The sequence below is a fragment of the Pleurodeles waltl genome, chromosome 6, assembly GCF_031143425.1.
Source record: "Pleurodeles waltl isolate 20211129_DDA chromosome 6, aPleWal1.hap1.20221129, whole genome shotgun sequence".
NCBI lineage: Eukaryota > Metazoa > Chordata > Amphibia > Caudata > Salamandridae > Pleurodeles > Pleurodeles waltl.
This window is the reverse complement of record NC_090445.1, coordinates 831762302-831786163: the sequence shown is the minus strand read 5'-3', so window position 1 is coordinate 831786163 and position 23862 is coordinate 831762302. Positions and strand designations below refer to the sequence as shown.

The 23862-nt window shown below is 44.6% G+C and overlaps 1 protein-coding gene across 1 annotated transcript in view; it reads right to left on the bottom strand.

Moving 5' to 3' along the window:
* The window catches only part of SLF2 (SMC5-SMC6 complex localization factor 2), a 393983-nt gene that overhangs the window by 93317 nt on the left and 276804 nt on the right, over positions 1-23862 (bottom strand). Inside the window, exons 16-17 of the mRNA XM_069239517.1 lie at positions 8717-8848; positions 6822-6899 (exon numbers count right to left, since the gene is read on the bottom strand). Of these exons, the coding sequence (XP_069095618.1) occupies positions 6822-6899; positions 8717-8848 (210 nt within the window). The remainder of the gene's footprint in view (positions 1-6821; positions 6900-8716; positions 8849-23862) is intronic.

The window sequence follows — 23862 nt, the reverse complement described above, 5'->3', positions numbered from 1 at the left end:
CTGCTCGGTTGAAACTGAGTAGGTTGGGGCCCTTTTCTCTATAACCCAGGCGGCAGTTAAAAGTTCAACTGCACCTTATTCAAAAATGTACAATGCACGATGTGTTACCGCAGCAGGGGTTTCGGGTTATTTCAATACTTCCTTCATACAGTTAGAGAAGAATTGCAGCTGCAGATGACTGCTCCATCTGTCCACGACCAGCTCCTAATTTATTACTCACATGAGGCCAAACCAACCCTTCATTACAGATAAAATTCAATTGCTCCCACTTTTACTTTGGGTTAACATATGGACTAATGCTCATGCCAGACTGTGCAGGGACATTATTTTAGACTGTCACAAACTAGAACTGTTCTATGTCCTGGCTACGATACGTCTGCAAACTATTTTGAGAGTTAGTTTTGTCTGATATGTTTCAAGCACTTTATCAGGGAAGTTACTTACCTTCGGTAACACCTTATTTGGTAAAGGCAATATCTAAATGGAGATTCTTTACTTTAGAATTTCCCCCTGGCGTCAGCCTGGATCCGAAGATTTTTCTCAATCAGTACCCCTGCGCGCCGTTAAGTGGGGTCGACTGGCTCCGCATCCATCATCATCGTGACCGCACCAGGTAGGATGTTGCAGGTCCTATATAGTCACCACCCCGGTGCGCTGAGGTTAGTTTCTTTTCACGACTTTCCACACCAGGAGCACAGAGCCATGCAGAGCCATGAAGAACACTGACCGATGGTGCATCAAAATTAGGGCCCTGAAGGGTAGTCCCTGTCCCTAGAAATTAGTTTGTAGAGCGGGAAGGATGGGTGGGTCGCTATGGAATCAGCAACTCAATAGTGTCTCTACCAGAAAAAGCATTATCGAAGAGACATCTAATTGCAGATTCCTTACCTGAGAATAGATACCCAAGCAATACCATCCCCGGAGGTGGGTCTGAGAACTAAGACCATACTAGAAAGTCCTGCAGGACCAAAAGGGCAAAGTGCCTGTCCCTACAGCCCTGACTGCCCAGGCAGCAGTGTTTGGTGAACGTGTGCAGAGATGGCCACGCTGTCGCCAGACAGATATCAAGGACTGGAACTCCACCTACTAATGCAGTGGTCACAGCTTTAGCTCTGGCACAATGAGCACGCAAACCCTCAGGGGGTTGCTTCTTAGCCAATGCGTAACACATTTTAATGCAGTCTATGACCCATCGCGACATGGCCCGCTTCTGCACTACCTGATCTCTTTTCGCACCCACATAACCGACAAAGAGTTGATCATCCACATGGAGATCTTATGTACGATCAAGGTAGAACACCAATGCTCTTTTTGGGTCCAGGCAGTGGAGTCTCTCCTCTTCCTTAGAAGGATGTGGGGGGTGCGTAAAATGTAAGCAGGCATGGTGATGAATTGGTCTACAAGAAAGGTAAGCCAGCTTAGATGACAATGCCTGCACCTCACTCACCCTGCGGGCATACGTAATGGCCACAAGGAAGGCTGTTTTGCATGTTAGAAGCCTGAGAGGATAATTGTGAATAGGCTCGAAAGGAGTGCACATTAGCAATGTCAGACCCAAATTCAAATCCCCCCGGGGCATAATGAATGGGGATGGAGGAAACATATGGGTAAGACCCTTGAGTAACCTATTAACATTAGGAGACAAACAAAAAAGTAAAACGCCGAGAGCAGAGCAGATGAATAACCTTTGAGGGTGTTCAAAACAGACCCCTGCTGGGCCAGAGAAAGGATAAACAGGACCTCAGTGCGAGGGGCTGAAAAAGGGAGTCAACAGGCTTGTCTGTGCAATATGCCACAAATATTGTCAGACAGGCATATACTGTTTTCGTCGAGGGACACCTGGCTGCCAAGATAAGGTTACAGACTTTGGGTGGAAGGTCAAAAGTTGTCAACTGCAACCGCTCAATATCCACACAAGAAGCAGAGACTGGATAGGTTCAGGAGGAGAACCCTCCCCTGTTGCTGCAACAGAAGATCCTCCCAAAGGGGCTTTCTGACCAAAGGCTCTATGGCCATGCTCAATAGCTCGGGATACCAGACTCTTTGTGCCCAGTCCAGACCCTCAAGGATTACTTGTACCTGGTCCTTATTATCTTCTTGAGAACTCTGGGCAGAAGCGATATGGGCGTAAAGGAGGCCTGAGTTCCACTCGTGATTAAAAGCATTGCAGAGGGAGTGACGGCCTGGACACTCCAAAGTGCAATACTGCTAACACTGCACGCTCTCTGGGGAGGTGAACAGATCTAACCAAGGCTCTCCACACTGCTGAAAGAGACTTTGCGCCACCTCCGGATAGAGATGTCATTTGTGATCAACTAAGCATTGTCAACCGAGTTCATCTGCTCTCACGTTCATAGAGCCTGACAGATGTTGAACCATCAGTGAAATGCCCTGATGTTCCAGCTACATCCAGATGCAGGCATTGTTGTGTTGGACAGGAGGGGGCAAGCCATCGTGGACACTAGGTCAGAATCATCTGGGGACGAGCTCTAGTCAGTTGGGTGACCAGGACACGGTCCGTGGGGTCAGGTGCAGAATGGGCAGGACTTGCGGATCCAGGGCGGTTCTGGAGTCCTTTGCTGGACTTTCTTTCTGGACAGGGCTGCTGTCCACTGGAGATTTTGACCCCTCTCTGGTGCAGGCCCGTCCTCTTGAGGTTTTTAAGAGGTCACTGGTCCTGCAGGATGCGTCGCCTTTTTGTAGCACGGCTTTAGAACCTGGAGACAGGCCTGTGAGGCTGGGGCCAAGTCAGTTGGTGTCTTCAGTCTTCTCTGCTGGGGGTCAGCTTAGCAGTCCTTCTTGCTTCTTGTCACCTTCTTGAGGTTGCCAGGAATCTGATGAGCTAGGTTCAGGGGAGCCTTTAATTCCTGGATTTAGGGGTGTTACAAGGATCAGAGGGCAGTAGCCAATGGCTACTGTCCCTGAGGGTGACTAAGCCCTTTCTGGTGTACACGCCCTTTGGGGAGGGGGACACAGTCCGAACCCTATTTGTACCTGTCCTCCAAACCAAGATGGAAGATTTTGGAAGGAGTGGGTCACTTCAGCTCTGGACACCTTAGGAGTGGTCCCAGCTGAAGTGGTGACGACTGCTTGTTTTTCCTAACTGTCCCGCCTGACTTGCCGCCAAAAGTGGGGCATTGTCTGGGGGGCGGCCATCTCCACTAGCTGGAGTGCCCTGGGGCACTTTAACAAGTGGCCTGAGCCTTTGAGGCTCACCACCAGGTGTTACAGTTCCTTCAGGGGAGAGGTGAGAAGCACCTCCCCCCAGTGCAGGCTTTGTTTCTTGCCACAGAGAGCACAGCGGCTCTCACCCCATCTGGTCAGAAACTTGTCTGGAAGGGATAGGTTGGCACAGACCCATCTGTCCTGCACTAGAAGTTTAGCCAAAATACAGGGGGTATCTCTAAGATGCCTTCTGTGAGCATTTTCAATAAATCCAACACTAACATCAGAATGGGTTTATTGTGCTGAGAAGTTTGGTACCACACTTCCCAGACTTCAGTGAAGTCATTATGGAGCTGTGGAGTTCGTAATGACAAAATTTCAGCCCATATACTCAGTATGGCCACACTGCACATTACACTGTCTAAGAATGGACTTAGAAACAGTAGGGGCATATTGCTCATGCAACTATGCCCTTTCCTGTGGTACAGTGCACCCTACCTTAGGGCTGTAACGCCTGCCAGAGGAGTGACTTACCTATGCCAAAGGCAGTGGTTTGGGGGTATGTCGACTTTGTCTTTTTCTCCCCACCATCCACACAAGCTGCAATGGCAGTGTGCATGTGCTGGGTGAGGGGTCCCCCAGGGTGGCATAATAAGTGCTGCAGTCCTTGGGGACCTTCCCTGGCCACAGGGCGCTTGGTGTCATAGGTACCTTTTACAAGTTACTTTATTGTGGGCTAGGGGTGTGCCAATTGTGGAAATAATGGTACAGTTTTTGGGAAAGAACCCTGATGCTGGGGCCTGGCTAGCAGGATTCCAGCACTCTCAGTCAAGTCAGCATCAATATCAGGCAAAAAATTTGCGTGTGTGTGTGCGGGAGAGTGCATGAGAGTGCGTGTGTGAGTGAGTGTGACCATGCCAAAAGGGGCACTTTCCTAAACCCTCGGAGTCCCAGGTGCCAAAAAGAGATCCAGCGGAGTTGGACTGTCCAAAAATGAGGCACATGGCCTCATAAAACTCTAAGTTGGGCAGGGGTCGGTCCGGCTCTCGGAACCTCAGGGAAGCACAAAGTCGGCCCAGATGCAGGTTCTGCAGATAAAGGCCTCGAATGACGACACTCCCACTCCCTGGTCGGCCAACGAACGAGGTGAAGTTGAAGAACATTTTGCCTTCTCCTTATGCCTCGACTTACCCGATCGTCCCGAAGACTTTCACGACTGATCCCAAAACCTTCCGCTCGACTGAGATCGGGACTTACGCAGACCAAGCACCGGGCTGCCATCAGTTTTAGAGACCACCATCTCAAAGCCTTCGGGTTAATGGCCTGGCACTCGGAGAACAACTTTGAGTAGTGGTTGCGCTTCAGGCACCAAAGACACTTGAGGTGCAGATCAGTCAAGGACATTACAGCAGGATTCCAGTCTAACACAAAGACATCCCTCGTCGCAACCAGGAGTAGAAACACTCAAAAAAGCTTTGACAAAAGTCGAAAAAAGACCAGTCAAAATGTGACTGAGGGGTAGCTCTCTTTTGATCAGTGCTGGCTGGCGCAGAAAGAAAAGTACGGACATCAGCCCCCTGAGTGGCGCCTATATAGGACCCGCAACGTTATATCCGCGGCAGATGACGCAGACGACCGTACCAACCAACGCCACCTAATGCCGCACAGGGGTACTGCTTGAGAAAAATCTCCAGATCCAGACTGATGCCTGGAGGAATATCTCAGGAAAGGAATCTGCAACTAGATGTCGCTATCAGATAAAATCTGACATGAATGTGGTTTAGGCCAGATTTGACACGTTTTGCCACTCTAACAGATTATGCGCAGAGTCCAACAAAAGCACAGTCAAAGCGTACACTGTGCTTAGAATGTCAGAGGTACCGGTTATCTATTTCTAAATCCTTTCTCGGTAGGAGAGATCACTCTTATTGCATTTTAGGGTGGGTACTGTATGGTGTCTTATTATTTTTTGGAAAGGTGCTCTTTATCAGGGAACGTGCGATTTGGCCAACCCTTGTGACAGTTCATCAATACAAATCTTGTTGCACTTTGTGCTTTTGTAAATATTACAGAGGTCCATTTTTACTTTATTTAAAGCTAATTTTAAAATGCCTCAATTTTAGGAAATGCAAAGATGCATTATTTTATGTTTAGCTTTTAGGAAGTCTAGATGAATGTTTTAGTGTGCGTTCATTTCTTAAAGTGCCAGCGAGAAGTAGGAAATCAATGGCAGGTTGATTTAGAAGTCTAGCCCCTGTTTGTACATATTTGCTTAGTTAGGATGAACGTGATTGTTTTAACCATGTTTTATACTGGTAATGATGCACTGTACTGCCTGTTATGATTTGTTGCAAAACCGAATAGAGATTAATTTGTTTCCTTGTGTGCAATGTGGCAGTATTGCAGTCAGTAGAAATTTGTGCGGTCTGTGTCGGGAAGACAGCATACTTGCTGTGGTTTACGGTGTTCACAACGCAAACGACCATAACAAGATCATGGAAAGGACTTCTCTGAACTTTCTGGGCCTGCTTCAGCACCAATGTCCAAGTGCCTGGGCTGGATTTGATGGAAGAGGTTTTGCCACTAAGGAATATCCTCATTCTCTGGTGAGGATGCCGGAATTTCCATGGGTAGCCCTTTCAAATCCTTGGACAAGAAAGCATGGAAATGCACGGTTGGAGGATGCTTACAGGTACCAGTTTCCAGATCTGTGTACAGGCTGGTGTCTCTTCCTCAAATAAGTCATATTGCAGGAGACGACCTAAACGAAATATAGGGAATCTTCCATCTTTGCAGGCCAACCTAGACAGGACACAACTGGGGTTGAAAAAGGCAGATGGATGAGAACCAGCCATGTCAATGTAGGCTAGTGCCTCTGGTTGGGTCTCTCTGGTGGCAAAGCATCACCTGAATGGGGAGGGGGGTATGGGGGGGGGGGGGTTGGTTGTGGAGTGCACCAGGGTTTGAGGAAGGGGACCTGGGGGGGAGGAGGGGGGGGGGGTAGTTTGCCAAAGACTTCAACTTCACTGTAAGAACACTGCCAAAGGAGTCTGAGGTTAGTTTAATGGCTAGCATGGAATCACAACAGGAAGCCTGTTCTGAGGGAAGCAAGAAGAGGTTTGGAAACTCCTTAGCAATTACTGAGTGCAAGAGAAGCACGTTTGAACCACAGTGGGGAAAAAAAAAAAAGAACCAAAAGTGCCTGCTAATATGCTGCAATGGAAGCATGTCGCCTATGACCAACGCATGCATAAGCGGTACTGGAGCACAAAGATCTGTATTACCAGCAATACACAGTTTCTGGTCCTGCCACTGCGTGGAAGGAGTACCAATAAGGAAAGAGTTAAGAATGGAAAAGAACAATGACATAGACGACTTTTACTAGTCATATCACACCATCTACTTTGGAATGTTTTTCTAGTCACAAAAACAATACAACCTTGCTCTTCGAAAGTCCAGTATTGTAACTAGCAAACTTGATTGGTATTTACTTTTGTAAAGTGCACCAAATTCTTCAAAACGTACACAACCTGAAAGTGTATGAATAGGATGTCCAAACAAATCTGTGATTAGTTCCAACAGGAAATAAATAACTGTGCTGATTAAGTTGTGCAACATTGTTTAACAGCAGTATTACGTAAGATAATGCCACTTACCCTTTCATTAGAAAGGCAAACATCCAAATAACTTGCTTCATTGACCAAATTAAGAAGACTGTAGGTGAGATAATATGCCTAAAACAGATAGCAACAACAGAGTGAGAAAACCATTAATTCTGGTCAAATATATATATAGAATAGAATAAAGAGCTTCTAGTGCAGTTTATACGTAAACTGCATGTCACTGAGGAGTTCTCTGACCATATGAAGGAACAAGACCAAACCAGTTTTTCCTTGTAATCAAAGACCTCCACGGCGGCTTGCAATTCCATTTAATGTACATAATAGGGTATTTTATTCATCATAGCATCTTTCATCCCCAAACAGTACTTTAAATCTGTTAAGCTCTTGCACCATTTTTAGTAATGGCATTCTACGGTTGCAGATATGTACAATAAACACAGAATTTTTTACTGTTAAAATAAAGACAATGCCACTTCCATTTGACTGCGAAATATATTTAAGAAAGTCCATGAGTAACTTTGAAAACAGTGGCTGTAATTCACACATGGTCACATTTGAATACATTTCTGCTTTGCTGTAATTATCAGTGCAGCACATTAATAAGGGTGCCATAAAGAAGTCTTTTGTCCACTAATGAATGAATTGTTAGGTTAAATAGGTTATAAGTGCTGAAAAGCTAGTTATCCCTTTCACAGGTTAAAGAGCAGATGTACAGCTCAATGGCCTGCCTTTAACAGTGCCGACTGGCAGCAGGCATTGGGAAGTCACAACTCATCTGCGTAAAATTATTACAGTACAGCAGCAATGCCATTTTCCTCTTAGAGGAATGGGGTGATTTAACAGCTGGACTGTAAAAAGGAAAAAAACAGTGTTTCACACAGTGACCTCATGCATGCACGTATTATGAAATGCTACTAACATCCTTGCAATATATTTGGAGCATGCAAGTCCTGGCCTGTTCGTTAATGATATAAGGGAATGGTCGCACTGCAACCAGTGTTGGCAAATGCGCCACAGCTGTCTATACTATGAGGCCACAGGTAATAAAACCCAAACCGTTTAGATATAATTCTGCTTCAAGATTCACTAGTTAGCCAAGTAAATTTAGCTCAGAGGAACCTTGGGAATACTGAGTGACTTGCTAGAGGAATGAGGTTAAGGACAGGGTAAAGTTTCTAAACTTTAAAAGAAGTTCTCCATCAAATGTTTCTTCACTATATCGATAAATATCAGGTCATTAAAAAAAACGAACACTTCTTTCAGTGTTTTTACAGCAGGATACTCATGCTGAAGCTACAAAGGTAACTGCAATTGTGAAGCTTCACAGCATCCGCAATGCCCTAAGTCAAGCAATTCCCTGATTTCTATTTGAAGTAACTGAGACATCTTGGAATTCTCTGATAAATGAGACACTGGCCGGGTCTGAATATCACGAAGATAACTGGGAAGGAGAACAACAACTGCAGATCAGAAACTTCGCCTTTCAACACCAAGCAGCTTGAATCTTCTCCAGAAGGTTGATATGGAGCTGGGGTTCTGCCAGGGACCAGAGGTCTTTGATCGTAACCTCTCCTAGAGAGCTACTCCAAACAGCAGGATGCAGGAAGCCAACAGTTCTAGCGGCCTCAGAGTTGGCCTCACTGAAATCCAGGACCAAGGCTGAAAGATGGGTATAATAGCATGAATGTGGCCAAATAACTCTTTCTATTGCCCATATGTACTTGGCGTCTATAATAAAAACAAACAAAATATCATCCTTACGCCACACAGTCCTATCACGATCCATAGGATCATGATATTGTGATTTACCATATACTTTACCACCTTGCTTATTCATTTCCCTCACAAAACATTCAAATTGCTCTATACTCCTAACTAGCGTAAGTGTTGTTTCCAAATCTAGATCATTAGAGCAATCTATATTGTACCTTTTGCTCAACCTTTGCATGTACAACCTGTTCAGGATAATCATTTTGGTGCTCAGCTATTTCTTCTGCCAACATTTTTTTTGTCAAAGTAGAAGGCTTCATCTGAATGATATACCGATACAGAAGTGACATCTGCAAAGAGAAACAGTCAAGAAAAGCAACCATTTAGTTTGGATTCCTAAAGACACATTTATGTACTTGAAAAAGTTTTTTTGGATACTTGTTGCTAGATGGTTTATGGTACCGCACTGAATCGGGTAGTAGTTCTTGAGGAATGGATACACTGATACACATAATGCCAAAATTAGGACCACCTTCATCTCTCTACCAGGTTGTTCAAGGTCGTGATCTAGAAGAGGAGGGCCCAATATAAAGTTTGGCAGACAGAGTACTCTGTTGCAAATATGACAGAGTACCCATTCTTCCAAACCTAGGGTCTGCTTATCTCATTTAGAGATAGGCAGATGTAGTATTCGGTCAATGTAGTATCGATTGACTGTTAACTAAATACTTCATCCAGCAGCCTCACAGAGGAGTGGCTATCGTAAGAAGAGCATTATTCCATCCACCATACTTAAGGTGGACAGTGTAATGACTGTTATTTCGGTCTCTTGGGACAGGAAAAAAACTATGACTCACAAATACATGGAGAGCGCTGCCAGGGTGTGGTGGGTCCACAAAAACAAATTTACATTTTGGAAGTTTGTTTTTGGGAAAAAAAGTCAATAATTTGGTGTATGGGCATCAAAACATTTAGTACATCGAAGGGAAGCACCATAATAGCAGTTTCTTTCAGTGTAGAGATGACCACAAGGCATCTGCCTTCTCTAAAATTGGCAGGCTGAGTAGCATCAGGATGGTATGGGTAATGTCCTCCTTCATCTGGACGGACAATACTCCATCTGACAAACTCAGGCTCAATGTTCCATGAGACCAGCGGCATTCTTTTGAAAAACCTCTTACAGCATATAGGACTTTGTACCAACACCTGACCTCATGGAAGTTTATTAAGAATTGGCTGCTATAAACGATGCCAGCAAGCAAACAGTCAAATAAACTCTTGTCCTTTTCAGGACCCTTATTTTAATCACATATTTTCCTTTCTTTACAAATGAAACCACTTTCATATAATAAACACATTGATCTAAGAGGTCTACGGGAAAGGTTACTTATGTGTAACAATAGATAAACAAAGATACAAGCTTTGGAATATTTCCTGGAGATATACAGAAAATCTCAGAGCATCTTTTAGAAGCATGTGTTGCCTATGATGCAAATGTACAATGCACAAATAATATCCTTTAATATCACTGATATAAAATTGTGAGCTATCTGTGGGCATCTTAGCTCCCTCTACTACATTGAGAATACACTTATTAGATAAGGAAAGGCTGCAAACCGGAATCTTCATACTAGAGTAGTAATTAAACTCAGGCTGTCCACAGTGAGGTAACTATCATCTCTAGGAGCGTCAGTGGTATGTCTTTATACATTAACAACCAAAACCCAGTTATTGAAATCTGTATCACATAACAGTATGTCAAGACACAGATGATTGATATTCACATACTGCAGCTTAGAAATTGGATGAGAAGTGGAAAATACATTTGACTGTGGTGAATACTGGCATAGAGACAGGGGGGCTGAACTACAGAAAACAGACAATCATTTGCTTCTTTCAGGGTCACAATGTTACTAATGTTACAAAAAATGTAAAACAAGTACCTGCGCTTAACATAATAGCATGCCAAGTCATTCATTTAATTCCAGCTTTAGGCGCTATGCTTAGCATCCAAATTAAAAGGGTATCTGTTACCAAACTCTAGAGTATCCATAATCACAAAGCTGCTTCATAAACAGTATCTTAAAGCAAGTAGAGGAATCCGTTACTTACCTGTAATTATGGTTTAGCAGCACAAAGTTCTAGAGTCACAAGCTGTGCATAATTCTGCCATCTAGTGGTTGGGTTCAAGTGTGCGTCAACATACATTTAGACCAAGTTTTAAGTTGACCGTAAGCTTAAAATGCCTAATCACCAGATCGCCATTTTAGATTTTTTTGCTGTTCCTCTAATACCCTCCTTTACTGGGGAGGTGGGAAGGGTTATATGAGAATCTAGATGATCTTCAAGTTGAAAAAAATTATTTGCAGTTAACTGGTTTCCTTTTGCAGTGTGAAGTCTCTTCTCGATTTACATGGTGAGCATCTCACTGTTCCATCCCCCAGTGGTGGTGTGTTTCAAGAGGGGTTGGATGAGAACAACGGTTTCACTATTGACTTTCGTATCTCCATCTCCTTGTGAGTGTTACAGTGTCTTGCGAAAGTGTGCTCTGAAGGCCATGACACATTGGTCATTGGGAGACATGACATCCTTGGTGTGGTATTCCCTCAAACGCTTTGCCTTCAACCCTTCTGTTTTGCTAGATTTGTTTTTTGTTGGGTTTAGAACTCTAGCACTGGTTAGCAATGGCAAAGTGCACAAAGTGCTTGTGCTATCTCCTTAAAACCCAGTAAAATTGGATAACACCGAACAGGCACATTGAATTCACTTATAAATACTTATTATATGGTACTACATGTACACAGGGCCAGTAAATTAAATGCTCCTACTGAGCCTGCAGCATTCCTTGTGCCACTCAGTATAGTATTTTAAAACATGTCTCAGGCCTGCCGTTGCAGACTGTAGAACAGTTTTAAACTGCCATTTTGGGCTGCCAAAATAAACCTTTTGCCAGGCCTACACCTTCCTTCGTATTGCATATGTCACCCCCTAACGTATGCCCTAAGGTGTCAAAAGGCAAGGTGCACTGTATTTAAAGCGTAGGACATGAATGCTTAAGTTGTACATGCCATGGTAGTGAAAAGCTCCTAAAATTGTTTTTCACTACTGTAAGTCCTATCACTTCAATTGGCTAACACTGAGTTACCTTATTTCATTTAATACATGCTAACTTTGGATTGGGAGCAGGTAGCAATGTCATGTTTAGACGTAAATGAATTGTAATTTAAAATACACTTTAATAGTAAGGTTGGATTTTAAGTCACAATTCTGAAAATGTCACTTTTAGAAAGTTGCCATTTTCTTGACCAAACCATTTGTGCCTTCTGCCAGTGTCCTGTGTCCCATGATTCTGAATGGCTCTGCTGTTGGGCATTTTTGTATTTACTTCAGAAAGTGAGACGGAAAAGGGTCTAGATGTGGGCAGGATGGACCATCCTGCAAGGATTGCTGAGGGCCAAGCTTTTCCCTGCCATTTACACTTCGGAGTGTTTTGCCTCCAGCACACACAAAGAACCTTGATACGAGGCTTTTACCCCAGAATTCTTACAGCCTTGTCAAAGGGAAGAACGTTTCAGAACCAGATGTGGGAGATGGGCAAGGTGTACACCCCACACAAAGGATGGCACCAAGTATAAATACTCAACCCTCAGAATACATCTTTGGTACATTCCTGGAACTGTGGAAGACTTTGGAAGGAATGCCTGCCCATCAGAGGACTACCCTGATGCTTTAACTACTCTCTTGCTACTTGAAGGAGAACTGGACCTTTTCCTTGACCCCAGAACTACCTGAAGTGACACCATGGGCTAGTTGGCTGACCTTGTGTGTGAACTGTAAGGACAAACTCCTGGGGCCTTGAATTCTGCGCCTGGCCTCTGCTGCAGTGAGCCCTAACCACTCAAGTGGTGCCCACCAGCTCCTGGATGCCTGGAAGTGGTGTTGGTACTACTGATCCTGCCTAATCCTAAAACTAGGGACTTGAATATTTTTTCACCAAGAACTTCCTAGAGAAGACAGAAGACTGGAACCTACCCACCTGGCGATCTGCCCAAGGTGCAACACCAGTTGGCCTGACTTCGTTGTAGCTCCTGCTACCTTCTCTGCAGCACCAAATCCCTTTCAGCAGGACCTCTCAGGGATAGTATTCAGCCTTGTGGAGCTCTATTCAGCTACATCATTCAGCCTCATCCCACTGGAGGTTTTTGACTTCAGAAAAGTTGTCTAGGTCCGAAGGTAAAAAAAATCTTCATCCGGGTTGAGAGCGACCATCTCCTCGGTCTGGAAATACAGCTTTTCCCACCCACTGTCAAATTCTTCACCAAGACTTCGTCCAGTGGCTCCCCGGTGACAACTACGACTTGGTAACAGCATGTTGCCTTGCCCCACTGAACCTTGCCTTCTCCTGGACTTTTTCTTCAAACTTTTTCAAAGTCCAATGATAAGCTGAGGCTGGGCCCAATCCACCTCTTGTATGTGACCATCACTCCATCTCGGTCTGCCTTAACTTTTGACTTTGCCTTGGTCTTGCAAGACCAGAAATCCAAGAGATGCTAGTTTTCACTAAAGATTAAAAAAATTCACAACTACGGTTCTACTCACTGGATTTGAATCGTTTTGGTGTCATTTTATTTAACCCCTTCGCTGCCAGGCCTTTCCCCCCTCCTGTGCCGAGCCTTTTTTTGGGCTATTTGGGGCAGTTTGCGCTTAGGCCCTCATAACTTTTTGTTCACATAAGCTACCCACGCCAAATTTGCGTCCTTTTTTTCTGACATCCTAGGGATTCTAGAGGTACCCAGACTTTGTGGGTTCCCCTGAAGCAGACCAAGAAATTAGTCAAAATACAGTGAAAATGTAGTTTTTTTTCTTCAAAAAAATGGGAAAAAAAGGCTGCAGAAGGCAGCTCGTGTTTTTTTCCCTGAAAATGGCACCAACAAAGGGTTTGCGGTGGCAAGATCACCATCTTCCCAGCTTTCAGGAACAGGCAGACTTGAATTGGAAAACCCAATTTTTCAATACAATTTTGACATTTTACTGGGACATACCCCATTTTTACTATTTTTTGTGATTTCAGCCTCCTTCCAGTTAGTGACCAAAATGGGTGAGAAACCAATTCTGGATCCCAGAAAGCTAAACATTTCTAAAAGGTAGACAAAAGTCAACTGGACTCTTCTGGTTGCGGGGATATATAGGGCTTGTAGGTTCATCAAGAACTCTAGGCACCCAGAGCCAATAAATGAGCTGCACCTTGCAATGGGTTTTTATTCTATACCGGGTATACAGCAATTCATTTGCTGAAATATAAAAAGTGAAAAATAGGTATCAAGAAAACCTTTGTATTTCCAAAATGCCCACAAGATAAGGTGTTGAGAAGCAGTGGTTATTTGCACATCTCTGAAATCCGGCACGCCCATACTAGTATGTGAATTACAGGGCATTTCTCAAATAGACGTCTTTTTTACACACTGCCTTACATTTGGAAGGACAAAATGTAGAGAAAGACAAGGGGCAATAACACTTGTTTTGCTATTCTGTGTTCCCCCAAGTCTCCCGATACAAAATGGTACCTCACTTGTGTGGGTAGGCCTAGCGCCCATGAAAGGAAATGGCTCAAAACACAACGTGGACACATCACATTTTTTCACAGAAAACAGAGGTGTTTTTTTTTTTTTTTACAAAGTTCCTACCTGTGGATTTTGGCTTCTAGCTCAGTCGGTACCTGGAGAAACCTAGCAAACCAGCACGTTTATGAAAACTAGACACCTAGGGGAATCCAAGATGGGGTGATTTGTGGGGATCTGACTAGGTTCTGTTACCCAGAATCCTTTGCAAACCTCAAAATTTGACCCAAAAAACACTTTTTCCTCTCATTTTGGTGACAGAATGTTCTGGAATCTCAGAGGAGCCACAAATTTCCCTCCACCCAGTGTTCCCCCAAGTCTCCCAATAAAAATGGTACCTCACTTGTGTGGGTAGGCCTATCACCCACGAAAGGAAATGGCCCAAAACACAACATGGACACATCACATTTTTTCACCGAAAACTGAGGTGTTTTTACAAAGTGCCTACCTGTGGATTTTGGTCTCTAGCTCAGCCGGCACCTGGGGAAACCTAGCAAACCAGCGCATTTTGGAAAACTAGTCACCTAGGGGAATCCAAGATGGGGTGACTTGTGAGGCTCTGAACAGGTTCTGTTACCCAGAATCCTTTGCAAACCTCAAAATTTGACCAAAAAAAACACTTTCTCCTCTCATTTCGGTGACAGAAAGTTCTGGAATCTGAGAGGATCCACAAATTTCCTTCCACCCAGCGTTCCCCCAAGTCTCCTGATAAAAATGGTACCTCACTTGTGTGGGTAGGCCTAGCGCCCACGAAAAGAAATGTCACAAAACACAACGTGGACACATCAAATTTTTTCACAGAAAACAGAGGTGTTTTTTGCAAAGTGCCTACCTGTGGATTTTGGCCTCTAGCTCAGCCGGACCCAGGGGGGGCAGAAAAGGCCTAAAATAAATTCCCCCCCCCCCTTTCCCCCCCAGGGAGCGACCCTTGCCTACGGGGTCGCTCCCCATGCGTGACATTGGCGCAAAACAAAAGATCCCCGGTGCCTAGTTGTTTCTGCCCCCCTTGGGGGCAGATTGACCTAAAATCCGCTGATCTGCCCCCAAGGGGGGCAGAAATGGTCGAAATACAATTAGCCCCTCCAGGGGAGCGACCCTTGCCTAATGGGTCGCTCCCCATCTCTAAAAAAACAAAAAACAAAAATAAAATTGCCCTGGCGCCTAGAGGTTTCTGCCCCCCTAGGGGCAGATCGGCCTAATAACAATAGGCCGATCTGCCCCCATGTGGGGCAGAAATGGCCTAAAATAAATTTGCCCCCACCCCCCCCCTGGGGAGCGACCCTTGCGCAAAAAAACAAACAAAAAAAAACCCTGGTGCCTAGTGGTTTCTGCCCCCCTTGGGCAGATTGACCTAAAATCGGCCGAGCTGCCCCCAAAGCGGGCAGAAATGGCCTAAATACAATTTGCCCCTCCAGGGGAGCGACCCTTGCCTAAGGGGTCGCTCCCCATCTGTAAAACAACAACAACAACAACAACAAAAATCCCCGGTGCCTAGTGGTTTCTACCCCCCTTGGGGGCAGATCAGCCTAATTAAAATAGGCTGATCTGCCACTCAAGGTGGCAGAAATGGCCTAAAATAAATTTGCCCCCCCCCAGGGGAACGACCCTTGCCTAAGGGGTCGCTCCCCTTGCGTGAAATTCATGAGAAAAAAAAAACTCCCTGGTGTCTAGTGGATTCTGTCCCCCTTGGGGGCAGATTGGCCTCATAAAAATAGGCCAATCTGCCCCCAAGGGGGGCAGAAATGGCCTAAATATAATTTGCCGCCCCCTATGGGAGCGACCCTTGCCTAAGGGGTCGCTCCCCACCTCTAAAATAAAAAACAAACAAACAAAAAATGTATTCCTGGTGCCTAGAGGTTTCTGCCCCCACTGGGGGCAGATCGGCCTAATAATTGCGACCCTTGCCAATTTCCTTTTTCTAAAAAAACATCCCTGGTGTCTAGTGGGCATTTCAAAAAGCCAGATTGCTTTGCAATCCGGCTTTTGAAATGCCCTGAGAGACTTCAAAGGGAAGGAAATACATTTCCTTCCCTTTGAAGCCTCTCCGGGCCTCCTCCACATGATCGGAAGAGTTTAGATCGCGAGGAGGCCTTCCGTGACAATCAGCGCGTGATTGCGCGCTGACATCACAAGGGGGGTGGGGGGTTCGGGGTGGAAGGGTAAGGTCTTCCCCTTCCATCCCTGCCTTGGGGGGCTGGGGGGAGAACCCCACAGAGGGAGCGCTAGCGCTCCCTCTGGGCTCTGTGCCCAGGACGTAATGGTTACGTCCTGGGCACAAGAGCACTGTGCCTCAGGACGTAACCATTACGTCCTGGGCACAGAAGGGGTTATAACAACTTTCTCTATTTTTCTAAATTGTTTTGGTCTTGTGTTTTCTCTTTATTACTGTTTGTGTGCTGCATAAATACTTTACATAGTGCCCCTAAGTTAAGCCTCAATGCTTTTGTGTCAAACTACCAGAGGGTAAAGTACAGGTTGATTTAGTGACTTTTGTGGTTGACCTGACAATGATTGCGGTTGTTGTTATAGTAGGGTTTTCACTCCCCCTCACCCAATAACCCAATCCTTACCATCAAAAATACAAGTGTTGCTCCCTTTTGTTCTAGTGGACTAAGCTTGGGCTTTATTTCTAGTGCCTTATTGGGCCCTGTGAAACAATGTTCAATTGTTTGCATTATCCATCTTGCTTTGGTCTTCTTGTTAAATCTGTGCCTAGTGTTTGTATTGAATGGGCGACAGAGAACTGTTTTTTTTTCTTTTCATGCCTGAGTATTTCATATGTGGTACATTACAGCTCTCCTTACATTTAATGGAAGTCTGGTAGTTTAACTGTTTACTTTATGTGAAAATTCAGGTATACCTTTGGTAAACATTTTTTATGTCCTTGTTATTACCTTGCCCTTGTAGACAGATAACTATGGCTACTGGACTGTGGGTGACCACCGTGCTTACCCTAAGTGATGCTGCAGCTACACTATCTGTTTTAAATGCTATACACTTAAGTTAAGCTTTATAAATGAGTTCAAAGAGTGGTTTTGTTAATCCTGCTAGAACTAGCTTGAAGTTCCATTGTTGTGCTGGAACGGTCCAAGAAAAGTATTTTTGCTCCCTCCATGATTTTTTCAATGAGTTTGATTGACAAAACCTATTTAGTATAACTTCCCCTAATATATGCTGCCACTGTCACTAGGTGAACCATTATGAAGGCTTACGATAATCTGCACTTCACCAGATGGTGTGGGCTATCTAACCATCACTGTTTCATCACACAAGCAGTAAAGTACATGTTTCTTCTTACACCATATTAGACATCTTTTCCACTATACATCATAACACTTTCTCGTGGATGACATAAGCAGGTCTCCAATAATGTTCAGTGTTGTAGCTGATAGCTAAAACAGGTATCCAAATGCAGATATCTACAGAACCAGGGACTCTAATGCAATGCTAATGGAATCAATAATAATACAAGACGGAAAGCAAAAGCAAACATCTTGTAACAGTTTATGAATAGGACATTCCCTAGGGAATGTTGATGGTAATGCCTGGATGTGAAGGAATAACATTTTGCATTTTCTGCTGTTGTGGACAGATATTCCAGTGGTGTTTCTCACAGCTGAAAAGATTTCATTTACATGGTCTTGTTTTAGTTCCTATTCATAGGAAATGTTTGTTTGACTGCTGAGTTTTTCTGTTTAAGTGTTTCCTAAACCTGGGATCTAAAATGCTAGAAACTGTTTGTCAGTGGCATTATGAAGGCCCCTTAGCCCTGTGGTGTGGGGGAAAGGGGGCAAGCTCCAGGGGGTCCCCGCAGGACAGTATCCTGGCCTGAGAGCTCCTGGGTGAGACTGGAGGGGAGGCCCCTCCATGTACTTTGCGAGGGGGGCCCTTGAGTTTTGTTTCGCCACTGCGGATTGTCTCTTATTGCCCACCTGCAGATGCACTGGTAGATTTGAGAGCGAGTAGAATAAGGTTACCCACTGTGTCTTAGGTAAAACATGGCAGTTATATTGTCTGTTAAAATCTGTACTCTCTTACTTTGAATTTGGCTCTAAAACCTTCAGTGCTACAAAAAGGTTTTTAAGCTGCCGGGGAGGAGGGAGGGCGCATGTGAATCTGCAGCGGATCATGCCACCAACAGATGTACACTGGGTAAGTGACATTTTCCGTTCGATGGCATGTGTAGCTGCAGATACATATGCTATGCATAGACTACAAAGCAGTTCTCCTCCCATAAGCGGTGGTCAGCCTGTAGGAGTTGAAGTTGTTTAAAATAGTGTTCTTAGTACAGCCTGCCCTACTGTGGCTTGTTGTGTTGCTAACACATCTACACAGTAATGCTTGGTAAATGTATGGGGTGTTGACCAAGTGGCTGCTTTACAGATTTCTGTCATTGGTATATTCCCTAGGAATGCCATTGTTGCTTCTTTCTTCCTGGTGGAGTGTGCCTTTGGTGTTACTAATAGCTGTCCTTTTGCTTTTAGGTAACAGGTTTGGATGCACTTTACTATCCATCTGGCTATTCCTTGTTTTGAGATAGGATTACCAGTATGGGGTTTTTGGAATGCGACAAATAACTATTTAGTTTTCCTAAATGATTTTGTCCTGTCAATGTAATACATTAAAGCCCTTTTAAGGTCTAATGTATGTAGCGCTCTTTCTGCTACTGAGTCTGGCTGTGGGAAGAAGACTGGAAGTTCCACTGTTTGATTTATATGAAACGGTGAGACAAATTTAATTAGGAATTTTGGGTTTGTGCGAAGTACGACTTTATGTTTGTGTACTTGTATAAAGGGTTGTTCAATAGTGAATGCTTGTATTTCACTAACTCTTCATAATGAAGTGATTGCAACGAGGAATGCTACTTTCCATGTTAGATATTGTATCTGACACGAGTGCATGGGTTCAAACGGTGGACCCATGAGCCGTGTGAGTACAATATTGAGATTCCATGAAGGCACTGGTGGTGTTCTTGGAGGTATGATACATTTTAGTCCTTCCCCGAAGGCTTTGATGACAGGGACTCTATATAGAGACTTGTTTTGTATATTTTGTAAATAGGCTGAAATAGCTGTGAGATGTATTTTAATGGATGAAAAAGCTAAATTTGCTTTTTGTAGATGAAGTAAGTAACCTACATTTTCTTGTATGGATGCGGAAAGAGGTGTAATGTGTTTGGATTGGCAGAAAAAGACAAACCTTTTCCATTTGTTTGCCTAGCACTGCCTGGTAGTGGGTTTTCTTGCTTGTTTAATTACTTCCATACATTCTGGTGGAAGATGTAGATATTGAAACTCTAAGACTTCAGGAGCCAGATTGCTACATTGAGTATTGCTGGATTGGGGTGCCTGATCAGTTGTTTGTTTTGTGTCAACAGATCCGGCCTATTTGGTAGCTTGATGTGTGGTACTAGTAATAGGTCTAACAATGTTGTGTACCATGGTTGACGAGCCCACGTTGGCGCTATAAGTATGAGTTTGAGTTTGTTTTCACGCAGCTTGTTGACCAGAAATGGAATGAGCGAGACAGGGGGAAAAGCGTAAGCAAATATCCCTCACCAGTTGATCCATAGAGCATTGCCCTTGGATAGAGGGTGTGGGAACCTGGATGCAAAGTTTTGGCATTTTGCCTTCTGGCTGGTGGCGAATAGATCTATGTCTGGTGTTCTCCATTGGCGAAAGTACTTGTGAAGTACCTGGGGGTGAATTTCCCACTTGTGTGTTTGCTGATGATCCTGACTGAGACCGTCTGCTAATTGATTGTGAATCCCTGGAATGTACTGTGCTACAGGGTGAATGCTGTTGTGAATTGCCCAATTCCAAATGTTTTGTGGTAGAAGACAAAGTTGTGATGAGTGGGTTCCTCCCTGTTTGTTCAGGTAGTACATTGTAGTCATATTGTCTGTTTTGATGAGAATGTGTTTCTGAACGAGAAGAGGTTGAAAGGCTTTTAGTGCTAGGAATACAGCTAGCAATTCTAAGTGATTAATGTGAAGTTGTTTGTTGTCCCATTGTCCCTGAATGTTGTGATAGTTGAGGTGTGCTCCCCATCCAATCATTGATGCATCTGTTGTAAGTATGGCTTGAGGCACAAGGTCCTGAAATGGCCGCCCTTTGTTTAAATTTGTGGAATTCCACCACTGAAGCGAAATGTGAGTCTGGCGGTCTATCAACACTAGATCTTGAAGTTGACCATGTGCCTGTGACCATTGTTTTGCAAGGCACTGTTGTAAGGGCCGCATGTTTAGTCTTGCATTGGGGACAATGGTGATGCATGATGCCATCATGCCCAACAGTTTCATGACAAATTTGACTGTGTACTGTTGGTTTGGCTGCATTCGTGGTAATATGTTGTGGAGTGATTGTACCCTTTGTGGACTTGGGCTTGCAAGTGCTGTTTGGGTGTTTAATGTGGCTCCTAAATACTGTTGAACATGCGCTGGTTGTAAGTGAGATTTTTGGTAGTTTATTGAGAACCCTAGTGTGTGTAGGGTCTTTATTACATAACGTGTATGGTATTGGCACTGTGTTTGACTGTTGGCTTTTATTAGCCAGTCGTCGAGATATGGAAAGACATGGATATGTTGTCTTCTTATGTAGGCTGCGATTACGGCATGGCAATTTGTAAATACCCTGAGAGCTGTTGTTATCCCGAAAGGTAACACTTTGAACTGGTAATGTTTTCCTTGTATTACAAACCTGAGATATTTTCTGTGCGCTGGATGGATGGGTATGTGAAAATACGCATCTTTTAGATCCAGTGTTGCCATAAAATCTTGTTGTTGTAACAGTGGGACTACATCCTGTAGTGTTACCATGTGAAAGTGTTCTGATAAGATGTAAAGATTGAGAGTTCTGAGATCTAGTATTGGTCTCAATGTTCTGTCTTTTTTGGGAATGAGGAAATATAGGGAGTAAACACCTGTTCCTTTTTGATGATGTGGTAAAAGCTCTATGGCCTGTTTGAGTAATAATGATCGTACCTCTGCTTGCAACATTCAAATGTGTTGGGAGGAGAGTTTGTGTGGTTTTGGAGGTATATCTGGAGGAATTTGTGCGAACTCTATGCAGCAACTATGGTGGATAATGGATGAGACCCAATTGTCTGTTGTGATGGGTAACCAGTGTGTGTGGAACTTTTGCGGTCTTCCTCCCACAGGGGAAGTGTGGTGAGGGACGATGTAGAGCAAGTCACTGCTTGGTGTGTGTGGTTTGCTTTGAGGGCTGATATTTTCCCCTAGTTCTGGGAAATTGTCCTCTGTAGGTTCCTCAAAACCCCCCTCTTTGGTATTGTGGCTGGTAAGAGGGTTTGGACTGTGAGGTAGATGCCTCAGATGTTTGGGCTCTAAAGCCTCCCCTATATTGAGGCTTTCGAAATGAGCCTCCGTATTGTGTTGAGTAAAGCACCACCATAGCTTTAGCAGTGTAGGTGTCCTTTTTCATTTTCTCAATGGCTGTATCAACCTGTGTGCCGTACAGCTGGTGTTCATTAAATGGCATGTTAAGAACAGCTTGCTGGATTCCAGGTTTAAAGCCTGACGACCGAAGCCATGCATGTCGTCTAATGGTGACAGCTGTATTAATAGTTCTTGCGGCTGTGTCTGCGGAGTCTAACGCTGACCTGATTTGATTATTGGTAATGGCCTGCTCCTCCTCGACTATTTGCTGGGCTCTTTTCTGTTGATCCTTGGGGAGATGCTGGATGATGTCTTTCATCTCGTCCCAGTGGGCCCTGTCGCATCTAGCGATTAGCGCTTGGGAACTGGCTATACGCCATTGATTAGCCGCTTGAGATGCTACTCTTCTACCAGCAGCATCACATTTTTTGCTTTCTTTATCTGGTGGCGGTGCGTCACCAGACGACTGGGAGTTAGCCCTTTTCCTTGCTGCGCTGACCACTACAGAATCTGGGGGTAGCTGTTGGGTAATAAAATGTGGGTCAGAAGGAGGCAGATTATATTTTCTTTTATACCCTAGGAGTGATTGTTCTTGCCTTAATTGGTTCCTGAAAGATTTGATGTGCATATTTTAACATGCCAGGAAGCATGGGTAGACTCTGGTAGGTGGCGTGAGTTGAGGACAACGTATTAAATAAAAAATCATCCTCAAGAGGTTAAGTGTTCGTGGCTATGTTATGGGATGACGCTGGCCTAGCTAGAACCTGAGTGTATGAGGAACTATCCTCTGGGGATGATGGCTTTGACAGATAGCACTCTTGACTATTGTCAGAAATGGGATCATCATAAAGGTCCCCTGGGTCTACCTCATCCTGGTGTGACTCTGCAGAGTGTACTGGAGACTGTGCAATGGGGGTAATAGGTGGAGAAACAGTTAGTTGAGGAGAATGAGGAGGAGACTGGTGAGGTGAGAACTGAGGAGGTGGAGATTTTTGTCTCGGTTTTGACACTTTAGCCGGTGGCTGGTCAGTGTCCAAATGTCCTTGAAAGGCCAGCTTCTTCTTTGTTTTTACAGGAGGTGCAGTGAGGATCTTGCCAGTGTCTTTATGAATTTGAATTCTGACCTGTTTTTCGTCAAATTCCTCCATTTGCGTAAGTTCTTCTGCAAATCTATGGCTTTCTTTCAATTGTTTGGAAAGGCAATGCTCCTCTTTATATATGGGTCTTTTCGGCTCCGAAGCCGGTTTCCTCTGGATCAAAAGGCCTGGAGTAGACGTTGGCCTCGGCTCCGAGAGGGATTTTCAGGGCTTCGACTCAATGGGTCGGTGCTTGAGTATTTCGGAGCCTGTGCTTCGGCTCGAGTCTGAAGGCTTCGGTGGCATGGCCTTTCTTGGAGCTGAAGTTGTTGCTTGGTCACTGGCATTCTTTTTACGGGTGGAGTCATGGTCTTCCGGCAGTGGCGTCCCCGAGGCCTTGTGTTTCGGCTTGGACTGGGTAAGGGCAGGCGTACTCACGTGCTGGCCCACTGTTATTGGTCTGTCGTTGTCGGACTCATGCTTGGAGTCAGACCCCCGAACGGAGACTGCGGTGTGGATAATCTCCTCCTCTTCTGCGTCGAGGCGTTCAGTGCTTCTCAACGCCATTTCCAACCTTCGCGCTCTTCGGTCTCGTAGAGTCTTTTTCGAGTGGAAGGATCTGCAGGCCTCGCAAGTATCCTCTCGGTGGTCTGAAGATAGACACAGGTTACAGACTAGATGTTGGTCCGTATATGGGAATTTGGCGTGGCACCGAGGGCAGAATCGAAACGGGGTCCGGTCAATGAGGCGTCGATAAGACTTTGGTCGGGCCGACCAGGCCCGAGTTGGGTGCGGGTGCCCCGAAGGGCAAGTAGAGATCTGTGTCTGCCGGTACCGAGGTGTCGATGATAGATGGTACGCGATCGAAAACAATACCGATGAATTTAGAGAGTTTGTAGTACTGTTCCGACTCGAACAACCGGAGTGAAAAGAAACATGTCCTAACCCGATGGCGGAACGAAAACAATCTAAGATGGAGGCGATGCCCATGCGATATGGAGCCGAAAAGGAGGAGTCACTCGATCCCATGACTCGAAAAGACTTCTTCGAAGAAAAACAACTTGTAACATTCCAAGCCCAACACTAGATGGCAGGACCTGTGCATAGCATGTGTATCTGCAGCTACACATGCCATTGAACATATATATATATATATATACATATATATATATATATACACACACACACACATATATACAAACACACACACACACACACCTTTACATATATAAACAATGTGAAATGTGCACAATACATAAGAGGATGGAGGGATA